The 20,316-nt window shown below is 37.6% G+C and overlaps 1 protein-coding gene across 1 annotated transcript; it reads right to left on the bottom strand.

Annotated features, from left to right (window-relative positions):
- Positions 1-333: 333 nt before the first annotated feature.
- LOC131995906 (uncharacterized) lies at positions 334-19,934 on the bottom strand. The gene is made up of 8 exons (XM_059365218.1): positions 19,799-19,934; positions 19,592-19,720; positions 17,625-17,760; positions 17,486-17,530; positions 17,277-17,414; positions 16,650-16,787; positions 1,252-4,845; positions 334-833 (listed from the first exon to the last, which is right to left on the bottom strand). Exons 3-8 carry the CDS (start codon positions 17,758-17,760, stop codon positions 613-615), a joined length of 4,272 nt encoding a protein of 1,423 aa, XP_059221201.1. The 5' UTR covers positions 19,592-19,720; positions 19,799-19,934; the 3' UTR covers positions 334-612.
- Positions 19,935-20,316: the final 382 nt, after the last annotated feature.

The raw sequence follows: 20,316 nt of genomic DNA, 5'->3' as shown, positions 1-20,316 counted from the left end.
TACATATTTTAATGACATATTGTTTAAAAATTATGATCGATTTAAACATTTGCTTAAAAAAATCAATAAATTTTGTTTAATAAAGAAACACAATTCACAATAGGCAGATTTCGAATGATTTTACGGTATCACGAATACCGTAATTAGACCCCTGCTGTTTTCAATGACTTGGCGAACGAATCGAGTGACAAAAAGAAAAATAGTTAGTGGTCTAGGCCGTCTATCTAGCATTAGCTGTCTGTGGTGATCAGTTTATCCACTATTTGTTATGTAGAGATTTAACTTACCTTATAATCCTTCACAATGTTTTCATTATTTCTCTAAAAGCATCCATTGAACAAACATTACAAAGCAAAACTTTTATTTCAAATTATTAATGGTAAACTTATTATATATATTTAAAGATAATAAAAATTTATAATTAGCAGTCTCTTTTTAATAGTAATGAATTATTGATTTAAATCATATTAAGCTTATAGCAGTGCACAACACATTGCTGCGCTGCAACAAAACTAACAACACAAGCAGCAACAACACCAACAACAACAACGCAAGAATACTATTAATTAGCTTCTTTGTATAAGGCTCAAAACCCAAAATGTTTAAATAAAATTATTTTGCCTGGTCCCTATATGGCCTTTTTTGATTGTCTATATAAGCTTTTATTTGATGGGGAGTTCTTTTCTCCAAAACTTTATATTTACTTTTAAGTTTGAGGCATTCCATTACTGTAGGAAGTTTTTTCAGTGTTCCCAGATCTCCCAGCTCCGAGCGAAGCACATGAATTTCCTCTGGCGACCATCTTCTCCTTTTAGTTTTCCCATAGGGTGAAGCTAAAAATATAAGTTGTATATTAAAATATGCATAAAATATGTATAAAAATATAATATATATATATATATATATATATATATATTTATAAAATATTTTTTGACAAAAAAAATTGTTAACTAAAGAAAACCTTAACTAAAGAAAACCTTAACTAGAAACCTTGATTAAAAGCTACGAAAAACACGTAAAGGTACTATTGTACTATGTTCGTGTTTCACCGTTTTTTTTTCGTTATTACTTTTGTGAAACAATATGCAAATATCAATCATAAAATAACAATTTTATTAAAATTCTACTAAAGGAATAAGGGAATGTCATACTGAATGAAATCAGCGAGTTTATTTATTTTTTGCTCTAAAATCTTTTATCTAAAAAAAGTAATCGGCGAAAAACGAACATAGTACCAGCTTTAACACTTACTACTTCTTCTTTTCTTCTTTGCATTGCAAGTCGGATCTTCTTCCTCATCCTGATCGCTTTGATCGCATGATTCTCCTCCATGGCTTTGATTGTCTTGGTCACCTCTATTACCTCCATCACCAACATTTCCTCCATCACCAACATTTCTGCCATCACTAACATTACCTCCATCATTAACATTAACTCCATCATCAACATTAACTCCATCATCAACATTACCACCACCATTTCTATTGTCTATATTATCTCCACCGCATTCCTCATCGCTTTCATCACCGCCATCATTAATTCCTATTGCCGCCATCAGAATTTGTGATACGCAGTTAACTTCAGCTGCTGGAATTGTTGCGCGATATACATTCTTGTGTATGTCTTTATGGTGTCCCATAAAATTAGCCAACTTGTCAATGGAGGCTTCTTCTGCGTTGATCATAGACATATGTGTTGCGATGTGTTTGCGCAATTTGGTTCCACGAAGACTTTCTGGCATTTCTGCCCCGCATTCAATAGAGAATTCTCTCATCAAAGTACATGCTCGAAAGTATTGACATGTAGATTTAGAAGGGTTTGCGAATAAGAACGGATTTTTATCAGTTATCCCTGCTTTTTTACGGTATTTTAATATGATATCGATTGCCTTCACGACTAATGGGCTGAGAAGAACCGGCACTGTTCTGCCGAGTTTACCTCTTAGAGCTAGTCGCGCATATTGTTTAGCAAAATGTATAGAATCATTAGATAAATTGCTTAGAAGCTCTTTTTCCGTTCTCTCTGTAATAATTTCTTTATTGGTATAATTAGCAATTTGGATACGCTCAACCTCTCCAGCCCTTCTTCTGTTAAATATTTGTACAAGCACTAAAGTACATTTAGTTAATTCAATGTAATTGTGCATATCGAAGTGTGTCAATTTCGACATGTATCCGACCATTAGATTTTTCAGATGATTATACAATTTTTGAATATCTTCTTTTGTTGGTAAGACAATTTTTTTTACGCGCTTTTGATTATTTTGATCTTCAAAGGCTTTTCTATTTATCATCGTGGGCGCCTCCTCTTCCCATAATAAGATAAAATCACTGACGTTTTTTTTATTCTCCTCCAACTGTTCTTTGACAAATTCTGCTTGCAGTGTGTACGCACATTTTTTAATTAACGATGAAAGTGTTATGGCCACTTGTGGATGGTCATACCATTGCCATTGTTCATTCCAACTTGCCACCTTTTTTATAGCTTCTATGCACAAATCATGTTTTTGGGGTCTAAAAACGTCTTTAAATTCAGTGATTTCATTGTCTAATACTTTAGCCTCAATCTTAAACCTGCCTAAATACCTCAACTGCGCACGAATCATTTCATAATTGTGGGGGGATGTGTACTTATGTGCCAACTTTGTTCCATATTTAATGATAAGTTCATCGAACCTTATGGAATCTGTTACTGCGTCGTCTTTAAGAACCGGTAAAATCTTTGTTCTTAGGACTGGACTGGCCGCTGGATGGTAAAATTGAGTTAGCTCTTTGCCCGCCGTTATAGTTGATTTCCTTCTAACCTTGTTGAATTTGCTGCAGATTCTCCGGTGTGTTCGAAAACTCAATTTCGAAAAAAAACCTTTGCAAATGGAGCAACAAACCATATCAATAGCTTTTTTTTTATACTTTTTTTGTGCATTTCTTGGCACAATTAATATGCCGGTGTTTATGGATTTACTTGTATTGTGCACAAAATCCCCTTCTTTCCTCAACTTTTCCAAGATTTTCATTCGAGCACTACTCTTTGCAGGCAGCCTGCTCGCAGTTTTTATTTCACTCTCGGACTTATGTTTCAAAAGCAAATGCCTTCCAATTTGAGTTTGCAATGAACCGCAAAATTTGCAATAATGCTTTTTCTTCACTTTGCCTGTAAGGGGAACCGTGACCAGATTTATATTAAGAGGTTCCTCTATAATTTGTGTGCTTTGCTCTAATGCCGAGCTTATATCGGTGTCTGGAACGTATTGTGAAGTAGACGTATTTTCTTGGTTCAATGAGGTTTCAACGCTTGTATTGCATTTAGAAGTATCTGCAGTAATTAAGCTAACATCCACCAAACTACATTTTTCTTGAGAAATCCCTTCGTACAAAAACGTCGAGTTGAAATTTATGTTGGAGGAAGACGTTGATGTCGTTAAACATGGCTGAGTTGATGACACATTAACAAGATGATCCTCCCTATTGTTCAGGTGGACGTCCTGAACAGACCCTGAGGTAGTTATAATACCTGGAGTATCCTCTTCAATGCGCATGCTTTTCTCAAGAGATAAATTACATTCTGGATCCAGAATAGTGTCATAAGTAGATAAATCATCTTGGTTTGTTGGAAATCTAATGGCGTCATTGTCCTTTTTAGTAACTGCAGAAATTAAGCTAATATCCAATCCAGATTTGTCCTGGGAATCCAAGTAAATTGAACTTGTCGATCTTGAGTTTATATTGGAAGAGGACGTTGATGGTTTAGGAGTTAAGTGGCTTTCAGGTACTGGAGGTATAATAACTGAAGGATCCTCCCTAATGTTCAGGTACTTCTCTCTTGACGAGCATAGCTTGAAGTTCTGAACCAATCCTAAGGTATTTGTAATGCCTGGAGGATCCTCTTCAGTGCGCATGATTTTCTCAAGAGATAAATTACATTTTGGTTTCGGAATAGTGTCATAAGTAGATAAACCATCTTGGTTTATTGGAAATCTAATAGCGGCATTGCCTTTTTTGGTATCTGTGGAAATTAAGCTAATATCCAATCCAGATTTGTCCTGGGAATCCAAGTAAATTGAACTCGTCGATCTTGAGTTTATATTGGAAGAGGACGTTGATGGTTTAGGAGTTAAGTGGCTTTCAGGTACTGGAGGTATAATAACTGAAGGATCCTCTCTAATGTTCAGGTACTTCTCTCTTGACGAGCATAGCTTGAAGTTCTGAACCAATCCTAAGGTATTTGTAATGCCTGGAGGATCCTCTTCAGTGCGCATGATTTTCTCAAGAGATAAATTACATTCTGGTTTCGGAATAGTGTCATAAGTAGATAAATCATCTTGGTTTATTGGAAATCTAATAGCAGAATTGATTTTTTTAGTATCTGTAGAAATTAAGGTAATATCCAATCCAGATTTGTCCTGGGAATCCAAGTAAATTGAACTCGTCGATCTTGAGTTTATATTGGTGGAGGACGTTGATGGTTTCGGAGGCAAGTGGGTTTTAGGTATTGAAGGTATAACAAGAGAGTTCTGAAACAATCCTAAAGTATTTGTTATACCTGGAGGATCTTCTTCAGGCGACGAACATAGGTCTAGTTTCTGAGCAGTGTTTATAGTAGACAAATTGTCCTGGAGGAAAGGCTCTCCTACTTTTGCAAAATCTGCCGCAATCATGCCAATATTACTGCATTTGTCCTGAGTTCGATGACGGTGTGGTTTTTTATTGCAGGATGACTTTGATGGAGGTAAGCAGTTTTTTGATGTTGGTGGTGAAATTAAAACTGGAGTATCTGATTGTTTTACAACTTTTGTAATATCAGCAGCGATCATGACGACATTCAGACTAGATTTGTCTTGGTTAACCCCTTCAAACAAAAGTTTCCAAGTTTTAATTTATGTTATTTTGATCTTTTTTATTTTGGTCACAAAATTATTTTATTTTATTGTTGGATTTACGTCAAGTGTAGACCAATGGATTTGTTTTCTATATCGTAGAAAATCAGAACAACAAAAACCCTTTAGAAAGTTTAGGCAAATTTGTTGTGCAAAAAGCACTGTGCAGGAGAAATTCATCCCATTTGTCTAAGCTGGAAGTAAATCCAAAAACAAAATGAGTTTAAGGGGTCGATTATGGATGGTAGCTAGGGTTTTGCAACGTGAATTCCCGAGCCGGGAAATCCCGGGAATTCCCGTATTTTTTTGGACGGGAATTCCCGAGAAATTTTTTAATTTTTCCCGGGAAAAACGGAAAATATTGATATATTGGTATTTTATTAATTTGTATACCCTCCACCATAGGAAGAAGGTATACCAATTTCGTCTTTTCGTTCGTAGAACCTGGAAATATTCGTTTAAACCCCACTAAGTACATATACATATATTCTTGATCGTCATGACTTTTAAAGTCGAACTAGCCATGTCTTTCCGTCTGTATGTCTGTCGAAAGCACATTAACTTCCGAAGGAATAAAGCTGGGCGCTTGAAACTTTGCACAAATACTTTCTACTAGTGTAATGTAAATAAGCTATATCGGTCCATATAAATCGATCTTGGATATTTACTTCTTGTGCCTCTAGAGAGCGCAATTGTAATCCGATTTGATTGAAAATTTGCCTGAAGTGTATTGTTTTGACTTCCAACAGCTATGCTATGTATGGTCTAAGTCGGTTTCTAACCTTATATAGCTCCAATATAAACTGATCTCCCGATTATATTTCTTGAGCCTCTTGCATAATAAATTCTACTATGGTCTTCAACTTCCAAACAAAGCATGGTCCGAATCGGTCTATAACTTGATATAAGTTCAATAGCGTGTCAATTTTTATTCATTATCCTTTGTTTGCCTATAAAGAAATACCGGATAACGAACTTGACTAATGCGATCCAAAATGGAGTGTATATAAGATTCGGGCCGGCCAAACTTAGCACGCTTTTTACTTTTTATCAATAAAACCTACTTGGTAGAATGCGAAAGAACATTTTCCATTGCTGGAAATTTTTCACTAAAACTAGAAATCTTATGTCAAGTAAACTTCTAAACGCCTTGGTTGTAGTAAAGGCACATTATTTTAAAAACATCTGAAATTATTGTAAAAAACAATATCTTTTAGCGAAAACAAGTAAATATTTTTACCTCCACGTTGAACGCCAATTTTGCTAAATTTTTTAAAATAAAAACTATTTTTCTACCTCGATTTTGTGTTTTTTTGAATGAAAATAATAAATCCAAAAAATTCCCGGGAATTCCCGGGAACCCGGGATATAAGAGTTTTTATTTCCCGTTTTCCCGGGAATGAAACAAGCCGGGAAATGCAAAACCCTAATGGTAGCGCAACTAAAGTTGCGTTGCCAAGACATAAAACCATGATTTTTCCCAGTTTCATTCAATATCAGTGTTTTGAGCGTTCAGCTATTAAGTAGATTTGAAAAACATATGCAATTTAATACAGAAATGGAAATTCCTATAACAAATTTGGCCATTGTCAACTTAACTGAAGTTGGGTTGCAATCCATAATCGACCCATAGATTTAAATTTAAATTTAAGATTTACTGACATACATATGTACATATATAGATAATCATTAATAATTTGCACTTATAAAAGAAATAAGATTGTATTTTTATAATGCTTAAGTTGTTTGCCAAATTTCTTTAAAATAACCGTGAGTTTCAAGACCAAATTCATTTTATATCAGCCCTGTTCCGGTTTCCGAATTCGCAAAACGCAAAATATTATTTTGCTTATATTTTATAAACCCCTTCCTTTAAAGATTTGAAATCACTTGAGGTTGCTCTAACTATATAGAGCTTTGATTAGAGTATGCATTCAAACATCGACGTTAAGAGGTTTGCAAGAAATAAGGCAAAGAAATTCTTTCGTTTTGCTTTTTCGAAAACCGGAACAGGCCTGAATATAATTCTCTCAAATTACTCTGTTTTTCGTAAGATCATATTTTAATATACCAACCATGCAAGGAACCCAACTATCTAACTGGTGGCGAGTGTCTCTATACATATGTCAAGGAGCCTGGGCTCCATCCTACTTTCCGGAGGCAGTGGACTGTCCTCGAATTCAGGCCCCATTTCGAGCATACGACCCTATGTATGCTACTTAGTGCCCAACATCTGTGAGCCTTTTTTAATACGCTACAGAATGTGACACTTCCAATTCAGTTTTCTGCCCAAGATCACACCTAAGTACTTGAACTTGTCAGATATCGAAATCGTTCTATTGAGGAAAAGTGGTGCGTCAAATTGGCCCACCTATGTATTCCTCGTGAACAAGCAGATTTTGGTATTTTTTGGGTTGACATTGAGACCCCTAGGTCTAGCCCAGTCGTATGCCATCTGCAAGACCTTTTCGGCCCTCTGTATAGTTGGTTCGGATCCTTACCCGTTAGAAGTATTATAACATCGTCTGCATAGCAGACGGGTTCAAATCTCCCCTCCGTCAGCATTCGTAATAGGTTATAAATGGTGGTCACCCATACGAGTGGCGATAAAATGTCCCCCTGTGGCGTGCCCTGTGCCAATTTCTCCCTTATATTTATGTCATGGGACCAACAATTTATCCACCTGTTCCTTAGCATATGATGTATAAGGACCAGTCTATAAGGACCCGGTCCACCCGGTACTGGTCTAAGGATTGGATCTGTGTGTCGGTCCGCACTTTGTTAAAAGCATCCTCGATGTCAATGCATACCGCCAATGTGTACTTCTTGGCATCTAAGGATTCTTCTATTTTAAGCACAACCTCGTACAGAGCGGTCTCCACCGACCTTCCCTTGACATAGGCATGCTGTTTGTATTTGAGCAGTTCGCTGGATGTTCTACTTTTTATCATGGTATCCACAATACGTTCCATGGTTTTGAGTAGAAAGGCCTCCTGCCAGGCTTTCGGAGTATATGCAAGTCTTAGACACGCTGTGAAAATATTAGCCAGATGGGGAGCCAAATAGTCGGCCTCCTTCTGTACACCCAAAAAAATTAGTCTGCTGATATCAGCAAACACTGTCTGCTGCTATTAAATTAAAAATTAAAAAAAATTTGTAGGAAATTTGAAAAAACTTTAACTTATATGCTTGTAACATTGACAAGTAAGATGGAATATACAAAATTTTGAAATGTTTACGACATTTTTGAGCCTTTTTCAACTTTTTAAATTTTGAAAACAGCAGAAAATGTTACTTGTTTCAGCAACAAATTACTGCTTTCCCATTTTCAGAAGACTTTCTGCTGTTTCAGCAAACATTTTTACTGTTTTTATTAACAAATTTCTATGAGTGTATTAACGTCGGAAATATTCCTTTAGGTCCGGGTGACTTGAAAGGTTTGAAGCTCCTCAGGACTTTCTTTACCATAAATTCTGTGAGGATAATCCTTCGAGCACTCCCATCATTCCCAGATTCCTGTGTGTCTATGAGTCCCGTCGTATCCTGTGGATAACGGGTTTTTATCAAAAGCCTCAACATATCCTCCGTTATCTCTGCTCTCACTCCCATGTCGTCCACTAACGTTTCAGTTTGGACAAGGGTTTTTGAGAGAAACTTTTTCATTTTGACGGCGTCATTAACGCTAAGGACCTGAGAGGAGAAAAGCCCCCAGGAGGCACGCTTTGCCTTTCTGGTAGTCTCATTGTATTCCTTGAGACGTGCATAATACATATCCCAATATACTACGTGCTCTGTTATAAAGTCTGCAGACCTCTTTCCCTTTATTGCGAATCTCCCCGGTCATCCAGGGTTTTTCTTGGGCTGATGTCCTTTCTCGAAGTGGACAACTATCTTCGAAAGATAGTTCTATTGACATTATCGTCAATGTCTTCTATGCTTGGACAATCTACAACTGTTATAACAACTATGTTTCTCGCTGTTTAAAATTTCGGAGAAAAAAGAGCGGAAGCAATAATATTGACTGTAATTTGTACGAGTGCCAAGGGATTTTTCACTGATTCCGTAAATTCTGGGTAAGAAAAGGAACTTTTGTCATGTCATCAATCGGGAAATAGGGCTATATGGCAGCTACATACAAACATTTGCGGATATAATCCATACTCGGATGTGAAGAGTTCCATGTTACTCACTGTTACGGCGAAAATGGATAATAAATGCAAAATACGATAAAAGTAGAAGAATTCTTATCAGAATATAGTTATAAAGGGTGCAAATTCAAAAATGCATTACATCGTCTACGCTGGTGATATGTAGTGGGGAAAGGCGGCTTCTATGAGTAACTATATGTTTGAATAGCACCTGCTTAATGCTTTTATTCCACACTCACCGTTTCCAAAGAAAGTATGTATGTATATGACGGGTTTATGCTGTTCTATTATCCATTTTTTCACATTTCATCCTGTGGAGTTATTCCGTTTATATCTTGTTTTGAAACCGTCCCCTATCACTGACTCCTTTGGGTAAAAGATTAGCAATCAATAGCCTATTAAACCAAACACACATTACTCGTGTGTTTAAACCAGCCTCAAGGATATTTATGTTTGTTTTTTTGTCGTAGTAATACACGCATTTTGGGAGAATCCTGCAACTTTATTATTAAAACGGCGCTTTCGTTAAACGTATTTAATCAAAACATCCATGCGATGACATTACTGTTATCGATAACTAGGTTAAATTTACAAAAACTCCATAGGCTATACCTGGTACAATTAAGAAGGTAAAGACAACATTTGCCTAGTCCTGTACAAGACAGTACGAAAGACAAATACGTTTGCGCATTCATAGGTTGTGGATAGTGACATTCTACGAATACGGAGTAGTTGCAACTGCAATCGCGGACAATCGGCATTGGGAGTAGAGAGTCTCAGTGAGAGGTCGGGCGGCGCCGGCTTTTGCTTAAATGCTTAGTGCAAATGATGCTCGATATGACAATGCGGTTTTTTGACGCCTTTAAATAACTAATGGCCATAAAGTTCTTGCTGCGATTGGTCCTACTGGCCGGTACGAGATTGCTTTCCTATAGTGATTGACGAGGATCGCCACAACCACATACAAATGTCGTTACTACAACAACAATCAATTTCAACTTTTTTTTGTAAATTGCAAATTTTGCCCATGAACATTCCATTAAGGAACAGGGGCAAACTTTTTCTTACAAACACATATTCATTCACATATTATTCATTCTGTGCTGCCTCACGTGAATTAGTGTTTTTAGTCGTCAAAATTACAAATTAGTCGTCAAATTATTATTATCGTATTGTTATGTTGTTATACACTTAGGTTAATTATACTGTGTAATACGAATTTCAGGCCGAGTAGGCTTAGTATTACTGAATAAAAAAAAAATATTGTTTAACTTTAGCGAGTTTTTAACTCGCTCATATATAGTGCAGGGCCATGAAATATGAACGAAAATGACATCTATCTAGAACTTCGTTATCCTGGATAGATGTAATTTTCATACAAATTTCATTGAACTGCACAAACACATCCAATATTAATTAAAAGCTTGTTTACACAGAAACACCTCTATAGTCAATGGCAAAATAAAACTAAACCAATTATTTATGAAATGAAGTGAACATATCCTAATAAATTTTATTTGACTTTTATGTTCTCACATGTTTTTCAAATTTTATTTATAAACTAGCGTCCCGGTGGTAGGCTTCGCCACACTCGTTTTTGAAGTCCGCTTTTTAGTATAGGACTTCTGAAAACCTAGGTAGTCACTCAGTTTATAAAGTTATCAAGTTTTCTAAAAATTGCGCATAAAATTTCACATTTGAAAAATGAATGTTCGTTTCAAATATTATAAAATTCCTACAGTTCCGATTTGTTATTACCCAGATTTGCAATATGGATGAATATAAGGTTTTACCAAATTGTTACTGTTCCTATCTGCTATCATTCAAATTTTATAAATGGGAGGTAATATAAAATATAACCAAATTCCTACGGCTCCCATCTACTATCAACCACATTTTATAAATGGATGGTAATAAAAAATATTACCAAATTCCTACAGTTCCTATCTACTATCATCCACATTTGATAAATGGATGTTCCTCTAAAATATTACCAAATTCCTACTACTCCTGTCTACTATCAACCACATGAAGAGAAAGTACCAAAATGGTACCAACTGCGGTACTAAACGTACGTTTTCTCCCGCCGCCAATTTTTTTTTTTAATTTTTTTCTTTTCACCTTTATCATTTTAGACCATATGTGTTTTAAGTCAAATTTCCAAATTCTACCTCTATCTATCCGTCCTGTACAAAGTTTACCAATTTCGTACCTTCTTGGTACTATTTTTAGTACCTTAATGTACAAATTTTTAAAAACTCTTATAGTCACCTAATTTAGGTTGCCATGGTGAACCTAAGTTCTAAAATTCAGAGCTCTAGCTCAATTTACAAAGAAAGTACCAAATGGTACCAATTTTGGTACTAAACGTACTTTTTCTCCCACTTCCGGTACGATTTTTTTGACCAGATCTTATTTTTTCGAGACGCTCTTTAATTTGAGCCCAAAATCATTCGCCTAGCCCTCTCCGTTCGCGCTGGGCAAAAAAAGTACCATTTCGGTACTTTTTCGTACCTTAACGTACGAATTTCGCCAAACCCAGCCTTATACCGTGCCTTTGACCCAAGACCAACATTCGTGCAAAATTTCATGATTCTAGCTTTAGCCGTTTGGGCTGGGCGATGATCAGTCAGTCAGTCAGTCTGTCTGTCAGTCAGCAATCAGTCAGTCACGCGTCTCTTTTATATATATAGATTACAAATATTTATATTAATATTTTTGCGTTTCATTTTTACTCTTCATGTCTTGTTTATCCAATATAAAAAAGCAACAGAAAATCGACGAATGTAAAAGTACGTTTACATTGGCCACTAAATCCGGATTTAATGGCTCGATCACCTGTTTCCCCTTTATAAAATCAGCTGATGAGAGCCTTAAATCCGGATTTAGTGGCCAATGTAAACGTACTTTAAGTTTTATGTATCGTGTAAACTCCGCTTTGAGTTTTGCCAGGTGTAATCGTATAAACAAACTTTAATAATAATCGATAATAACAAGAAACATTAGTACTGACATCGCACAAAATGTTGTCAAAAATAGACGTCTAAATTAATATTTCATGCTAAAGAGCTTATTACTCTTAATTTAATTTTTCTTGTGATGAAACGCATTGCCGCTTGCATGATAGTCGTCCTGTTGTTTCCAATAACGAAGAGAAAGCGATTATTTGAATCGACAGCAATAGTTCATATTATTTAATGTTTTGTCGTAACCACATTATGTGGAGGTGGCGATCCTCATCAATCCCCATAGGTGAGCAAGCTCGTTCCGATCCAAAGGACCGATCGCCGCAGGAACATGATGTCCATTGGTTATTTAAAGGCGCCAATAACTCGCCTTGTCATATCGAGCATAATAGGCACTCAGTATTTTTGCAAGGGCCGGTGCCTGAGACTCCACGCGATACCGCTGATTGTCCGCGACTGCAGTTGCAGCTACTCCGTATATGAATCACCCAACTATCCGCAACTTGTGTACGCGCCCGGTAACTCCCAGCTGAGTGCCACAATAGGTGCTCAACCTTTTATAACTCCTCCTCATCCCCACAAATCAAGCGTAAGTCCGACGCCAAAGTCCTGATATTGCAATGGTTTGTCAGGACTCTTATTAGTGAAAGTGGCAGCTCCACCATATCTAGGAAGGGTCCCTTAAACACACCAAGTTACTACATATTGGTGAATAGCAAGGCGTATTTATAAGGTGTGCTCATCGGCGAATTGCTACAACAAAGCATCTTTTTGGGAACTCGATATGTCAAAACTTGTAAGCAAGGCGAATAAAATTCGATTCGCCTTGACATTTCAAATTTAAGGCAAATTTGATTCAGCCAATCAGAGACCCAGAAATTAATTTATATTTAAGTGTCAAAGCAAAACAACAAATTTAAAATTTTTTAAATTTCCCATTAGCTCCAAAGGCTTTCCCTACAAAATCACCAAGATAGCAGGGTTAACTAATGTTCACTATATAATAGCGCTGGACACATGGAGAGGCGAACTAACACAGGATTTGCATTTCTTTCGGCAGCTATTCCTCCTCTGATACACTTAGCGCTGTTGCGCAGAAATAGGTCTCCTACATACACTTAAATACTGAAATATTTGAAATGTAGCCATTTTAAAGGTTATTGTTTTTAAAGCTCCTATTCCTATTTCGTAACCTCCTAGTGGGAAAAACAATAAGGCGTGCTTAAAACAGGCCCGATAACAGCTCTTGAAGGCCTTCTAATAGAAGGACCGTATGCCTCCCAAAATGAAGTTTCCAAGAGGACTACCTTGTAACTTCTAAATGTTTGACAAGGGATGCCTCTCCCGTCTTTATGCATTCCTTCTGAAGTACCCCATAAAATATATGAAACACATGTGAGTGTCTATTGGACTTCTGATGTTTTTAAGTACTTGGAAAGTACTATCCTGGCAATGTCACACAATGTTAAAAAGATATGAACAAGGAAAGGGAAGATCAGGCCTCGCGGATGCAAAACAAGGAATGATATCAGGCCTCTAAGTCGCCGCATTTTTCCGCTGGGCTGTGGTCATGACCGGTAGCTATCAGCTTCTATTAATTGAACATACAAAATCATACAAACACACAAAAAATTTAATTTTGAATTTTTAAAAGTTTAATTTCGCACGGCGAATTCAAAATTGTTTTGACATCTGCAGTTCCATCAGCTGTGCTGATGCGCACACCTTATAAATACACCTTGGGTGAATAGCATATCAAATTTACGGCAAATTTACTTCAACCAATCAGAGCAAGAAGAATGAAGTTTATTTATTTATGAGTGTCAAGCTAAAAAAAAAAACATTTAATAATTTTCAAAATTACCCTAAGCTCCAGAGACTTTACCAACAAAACCACCAAGATGATAGGTTTAAATAGGAATATTGTGACTAGAACCCAATCACCACAGGACGGTTACCCTTCATGAGAACCCCTTTTTGAGGCTAATAAATATTTGTGGGATTTTCAGGTCATTTGAAAAGCAAGAGGTTAAAGTTTGTTGGTTACGAGGATGGCTTTTTTTATATTGGTGTGTGGCCGTTAAGAGTGCATATAGTATGCTGCCAAGATTGGCCAATGGACTTGAATGAACTAATCCAGGAGTTGTGGAAATGAGGAGTTATTTACGATTAAGCAAATATTGTGGCACTGAGTTGCGGGGAAAGTGCATGATTGAAACATAGATATTAATAACAAAATGTGTCATGGTAGTGAAACCTAGAATGCACCTCAAGCACTTGGGGTGCTGTTAAAGAGACCATGTTTACACATACAGAGCAATTGGCCTGTTCATGGTAAGTTATGCAACGCCATTGTGGGCTCGTCAACTATGTGACACACAGCGGCACAATGAGTGCTCAACTATAACTATAGTGCTCAACTCAACTATAACTATAGTGCTCAACTCAACTATAACTTCTTATCATCACAAATTTAGAGAAGTCCGCTTCTCTTTTAGGCTAATACGATGCGGATGTTTTGCTGGACAAGAAATTGAACTTCAAATTCAACATTACGGAATGGGCAAGAAAGGCCACTCTTGCCCTATATACCTGCAAAAGAGCCATTGGCAAAGTGGGGGGTTTAAACCGCGCGTCATGCACTTGGTGTATACTGTAGTTTGACGGCGCTTCAAAAGTCCACCCTCTGTTCACCCGGCACGGGATGACTATGAGCACCACACAGGTTGGAACCCTCAGCTCTGATTTGTGTGCTGTTCATCGTCATTACGAAAAGCTCAGCTGGGAGCTACCGGGCGCGTCCACAGGTTGCGGATAGTGGAATGCTCCATATACGGAGTAGCTGGAGCTACAGTCGCGGACAATCAGCGGTATCGAGTGGAGAGTCTCAGTGAGAGGTCGGTTGGCGCCGGCTCTTGCATAAATACTGAGTGCCTATGATACTCGATATGACAAGGCGAGTTATTGGCGCCTTTAAATAACCAATGGCCTAAACGTTCCCGCGGCGATCGGTCCTTTGGACCGGAACTAGCTTGCTCACATACGGAGCTTGATGAGGATCGCCACCTCCACATACCAATGTGGTTACAACAACAACCCTCTGTTCAATACTCAACCGGATCCAAAGGATGGCTTGCTTGAGCATCACAGCCGCACTGAGGACGATACCATCTGATGCACTGAAGGGCAACGAATGGTAGATGGTCACGAAGAGGCCTGAGCATTCCAAAATTATGTGGCCTAATCTAGACTTGAAGAGGTCTACTGCTTTCCTGTCACTGGCTAGAGCAGAAGTCTCAGTCAATGTGTCCGTCATGACAGGTCACTGTCTGATCGGAAACCTGCTGACAGACTGAAGGTTGCCACCAACGACTTTTGCCGAAGCTATGAGGAAAAAGAGACAATAGAACATCTGCTGTGTGTGTGTCCTGCACTGACAGTCTAAAGAAGTTCCATTTAAGGTTCTCATTTCTTTGAGAACTTGTCCGACTTAGCGGAAGTGAACATTCGCAAGATGTTAGGCTTTTAAAGCCATCTGGATGGTTCAACGTTAGGAACTAGAAGGCATATTCCTTCTCATGTTCCTGTGGTATCACAATGGAAGAAAACGTCTAAGTGAGTCTGATGGCAGACTGCCACTCTAACCTAACCTAACCTATCTTTGGAAATGACATAAAAAAAGCTGATTTTTGGATGATCGTGTGCAGCCAAAGCCGCATGGTACGTGATTCAACCTTGAAAACGCATATGGGCGCATTAGATTGCGTAAGTACGCATTCTGTGCATGGTATGTAACTCCAGTGTTAGAGCTAATGAGAATTGTGTGCATTTTTCAAATTTATTATTTCCTCCTTTTACATTCAAAAATAAATAAAACTTTTTCTGATTGGTCAAAGCAAATTTCTCGAAAATTTGAGATGTCACGAGCAAGGCGTATTTAATAAGGGGGAGCATCGGCGAATTGGTGTATGGCCGTTAGTAGTACATGATAGATGAAGTTAGTGCTATCCACCAATATGTCCTAACTTAGTGTTTAGGGGACCTCTCCTAGATATTGTGGATCTGCCACTCTCCCTACTGAGTCCTGAGAAGCCATTGCAATGTCAAGACTTTGACGTCGCGCTGGACATATGGCAGATTTAGGCTTGATTTGTGGGGATGACGAGGGGTCATAGAAGGTTTAGCACCCATAGTGTCACTGCCCTGAAATTGTAGGGGTAGGTGCTTTAAATGGCAGATTGGAGGAAACTTCTCCAGACCGCCTAACCGCCGTATTGTCATGCATGTTGGCTTCTAATCTTCTTCATTTTAATGTCTGGTTTTGTACTGAGGAACTATTAAAATTATTCAATTAATAGAACAATCATAAAACACAAAAAATTAAATTTTGAATTTTTGAAATTTAATTGACGTTCCATGAGCTGTGCTGATGTGCCCGCCTTCTTAAATACGCCTTGGAAAGACTAATTTAATACGCCTTGTACCTTGGTTTCGAGTTCTCAAAAAAGGTTCGGATAAAAATAAGTCGTATTGGAAAATGTTTTGTTGTTTTACTTTAGAGTACGTCTATGAGTAAAAATATTTGAAAAAAAATTGACATCTATGTTATACATTTACTATGAATACTACTTTAATTTTATATATGTATGTATATTTACTTACTGCACTTAACTTGAGTTTGCGGTGCTTTTATGTTATTTGTTGGGACGTGTTTGGTTGGAAAATTTTCTTTCTTAGTTGAATGGCTTTCTCTTTCATTGTTTGGTCGACCATTATCCTCTTTTGATGTGTATAATTTTTCTAAGGAAAGTGAAATATGTAGACAAACCAAATTGAAAATTAATTGATTGATATTTTAAGTATTCAGTACAAAAAACAGCCGTATTCACAAAAAAACATGTCTATAAATTGAAAATATGTATGGCGGATGAAAGGAAAACGTTTTGACCGAACTGGGTAAATGTAAAAATGCAAATTTTGCCCATGGACATTCCATTGAGGAACAGGGGCGAACTTCTCACAGATCAATGAGTGCAGTCCGATTCAAGTTTAAGCTCAATGATGGTAAATGGTAAATGTGAAGACTTTCAAAACAGTCTAAGGCGAGGGCGTCGTAGATTGATTATATGTTTTTGAATGAGAAATTTTAAAATCAGTCTATTAATTAAAAGGTGAATAGTATGTAAAACTGATTTTAAACCTATAATAAACACTTTTTGTAAATACTGCTGTTTAAATAAGAAAGATTTGTAATAAATAAATACGGCTTTAATTGATGTAACTACTTACCGATTTTAGTTTCAATGTCAGGTGTAATTTTGGAAATTGTGCTTTCGTCTTTGTTTAGACGACTTTCTTCCTCGTTAGATGGGCGACCTCCCTCATTGATTGATTTAGTGCTTAGCGGCTTTGTTTTTTGTAAGTGGCCTAAAAAGTTAAAAATCTCGTAAATTTTTGCTGATAGATATTTGGTAATAGTTAAATGAAATATAACTTACCCTTTTCTTCCTGATGTTTTCTTTCATTTATAAAATTGTAATTATCTGTTAAATGAACATAAAGAGTTTTAATTTCTTTTAATGCAACTATTATGCAGAAATATAATATATAAGTTGGCATAATGATGGTCATACTTACTAGATTTGCATACAACAAGTCCAACGTGCCTTTTTCCCCCTTTTTGGAATATAACACTTCTGGTTCCATTTCCAGAAATGCTTTTCGATTCAACCACCAACAAATGTTGGTTGGTGGTTCTTATCAATGAATACATCTGTAATACGGATTTTAATATAAATGGATTAGAAACAAGTAAAAAGGCATTAAGTTCGGCCGGGCCGAACTTAGGATACCCTCCACCTCGGGTATATATGTAAACCAGCTTATGAGTCCAATACCTTAAATCAAAAGATCGTTCTGTATGACAGCTATATCAAAATCTGAACCGATCTGAGCCAAATTCAAAAAGGATGTTCAGCGTCAAAGGTGGGAATGTAATCTCTTAGCTACAATAGTCCCCAACTTCATTATAGATGGGTCAAACAAGAAGATTCAACTAAAAAAAAGGGGTTGATCCTTTTTTTGAAAAAAAAATACCGTTTTGTGACCCTTTTTTCAAAAAATATACCCTTTTTTGACCCTTTTCCGAAAAATGTCAACGGTAACCCTGGGTCTAATCACGCTCCTGTAGAGCCAGTGGACTGTCCTTGGATTCAGGCCCCAGTTTGAGCCTACGGCCCGTCTGCGTAGTGCCCAACATCTGTAAGTCTTCTTGACGCGTTCCTGAATGTGACACTTCCAATTCAGTTTTTTGTTCAAGATCACTCCTTTATTTGACCTTGTAGACATCTAGGTCTATCCCAGTCGTATGCCATATGCAAGACTTTTTCGGCCCTTCTCCATAGTTGGTTCGGATCCATACCACTTAGAAGTATTATAATATCGTCTGCGTGGCAGACGGATTCAAACCCCTTCACAGTCAGCAGTTCGCTGAATGTCCTACTCTTTATCATAGTACCTACAATACGTTCCATGGTTTTGAGTAGAAAGGACGTAAGGCTTATAGGTCTGTAGGCCTTTGGTGTTGCACAACTGGCTTGGGTATAAATACCACCCTTGCCTCCTGCCAAGCTTTTGGAGTATATGCAAGTCTAAGGCACGCTGTGAAAATATTGGCCAGATGGGGCGCCAAATAGTCGGCCTCCTTCTGTATTAACGCCGGAAATATTTCATCAGGTCCGGGTGACTTGAAAGGTTTGAAGCTCTTCAGGGCTTCCTTTACCATAAATTCTGTGATGCGAATCCTTCGATCACTCCCATCATTCCCAGATTCCGGTGTCTCCGTGAGTCCCGTCGTATCTTGCGCCAGCCGTTGCAGCTCCGACGTGGGTGGCGGTGTCGGAGAGTCGAAAGGTAGATAAAGTGATGCTCCAGGTATGCTCCACAGTCTCCCTGCCTCATCACTGTTGCATCCGACGTCGACAACTCTGGGGTAAATATATAATTCAAATTCCTACGACAAATAACGCAGGTCCTCGTCCGAGTACCTGTGTTAGCTTAGAATAGTTGGTAGTCGAAAAACTTAAGTCAGATGAAATCAATTGTGAGTCACGCGATTCGTGAGTGAGATCCAAATCCAGTCACGTGATCGTGCGTGAGCTTGATTGAATTGAAATTCTTCGTCCGTGAGCATGAGTGCATGAAATCATGCTGACAGAAAGCCCAAATTAATGTGACGAGAATCGCCATCTCCACATCCAAATCAGAGAACTGCATCAGACCTCATGGCACTCTTGAGTGCTTATATGAAAAATACTCAAAGACACTTATTTTGTTTTGCTTGCCACTTAGAAATTAATTGTTTGACTATCAGCACCTGTTCACCGATTTGTGCGCTGTTCATCGTCACCGCGTCCACAGGTTGCGGACGGTTGAAAGTGGCTGCAATTGCAGTCGCGTACAATCATCGGTACAAAGTAGTCCCAGCGATAAGCCGGCCTTCACCGACTCTTCCTAAAAAGCTTCCGAACAAGCTTGCTCATATATGCAGGAGGATCGCTACCACAATAACATTCATAATTTCTTTTAAATATCACATTACTTACCCTTCCTCTTTTGTCCTCTTTTTTTAATAAAAGGATAAACTATTTTTTTAATAAAACGATGGAAGTGCAAATGAGCACCAAAGCCACACCATTGCCGCACGTTTTAACACAGGAAAGAACACTGGAATACTGTATTCAAATTAGAATCAAAACATCAATAATCAATCTATAACATTAATAATTTCTTTTAAATATCACATTACTTACTCTTCTCTTTTGTCCTCCTTATTTTAATAAAATTAAAAACGATGGATGTGCAAATGAGCACCAAAGCCACGCCAATGCCGAACGTTTTAACACAGGAAAGAACACTGGAATACTGTATTCATAATACAATCAAAACCGAGAGTATTCTCGCGAATTTCCACTTCTAGAATGTTCGTTTCGAACGGTAAAATCCCGTTAGAGATAGATATGTAAGCGTATAGAGTAAGTAATTATAGTAGTCGCTGTAATTGGTACCCACAGCTTGACCACTATGCATTCCTTAAATGGGCACTTGCGACGTTGACGGTTGTCAAAACATTACCTTCGTTATAAATATCATTGTCGCCAAAATTGTCTATTCATTGGCTATAACCCCGTTTACATTGGCCACTAAATCCGGATTTAAGGCTCTCGTCAGCTGATTTTATAAAGGGAAAACAGGTGATCGAGCCATTAAATCGAGGTGATCGAGCCATTAAAAATTTAGTGGCCAATGTAAACGGGGTTATAGCCAATGA

Source organism: Stomoxys calcitrans, chromosome 3 (assembly GCF_963082655.1).
Source record: "Stomoxys calcitrans chromosome 3, idStoCalc2.1, whole genome shotgun sequence".
NCBI classification, from domain to species: Eukaryota; Metazoa; Arthropoda; class Insecta; order Diptera; family Muscidae; genus Stomoxys; species Stomoxys calcitrans.
The sequence above is the reverse complement of the archived record's forward strand: the minus strand, read 5'-3'. Positions and strand labels throughout refer to the sequence as shown.

Excerpts from the sequence above, each read along its gene's own strand:
- LOC131995906 (XM_059365218.1), bottom strand. The coding sequence starts at position 17,760 with ATGTATTCATTGATAAGAACCACCAACCAACATTTGTTGGTGGTTGAA. Across the intron at positions 17,531-17,624 it reads ACTTGTTGTATGCAAATCTA|ATAATTACAATTTTATAAAT; the intron begins GTAAGTATGACC and ends TTCATTTAACAG. Across the intron at positions 16,788-17,276 it reads TGACATTGAAACTAAAATCG|AAAAATTATACACATCAAAA; the intron begins GTAAGTAGTTAC and ends CACTTTCCTTAG.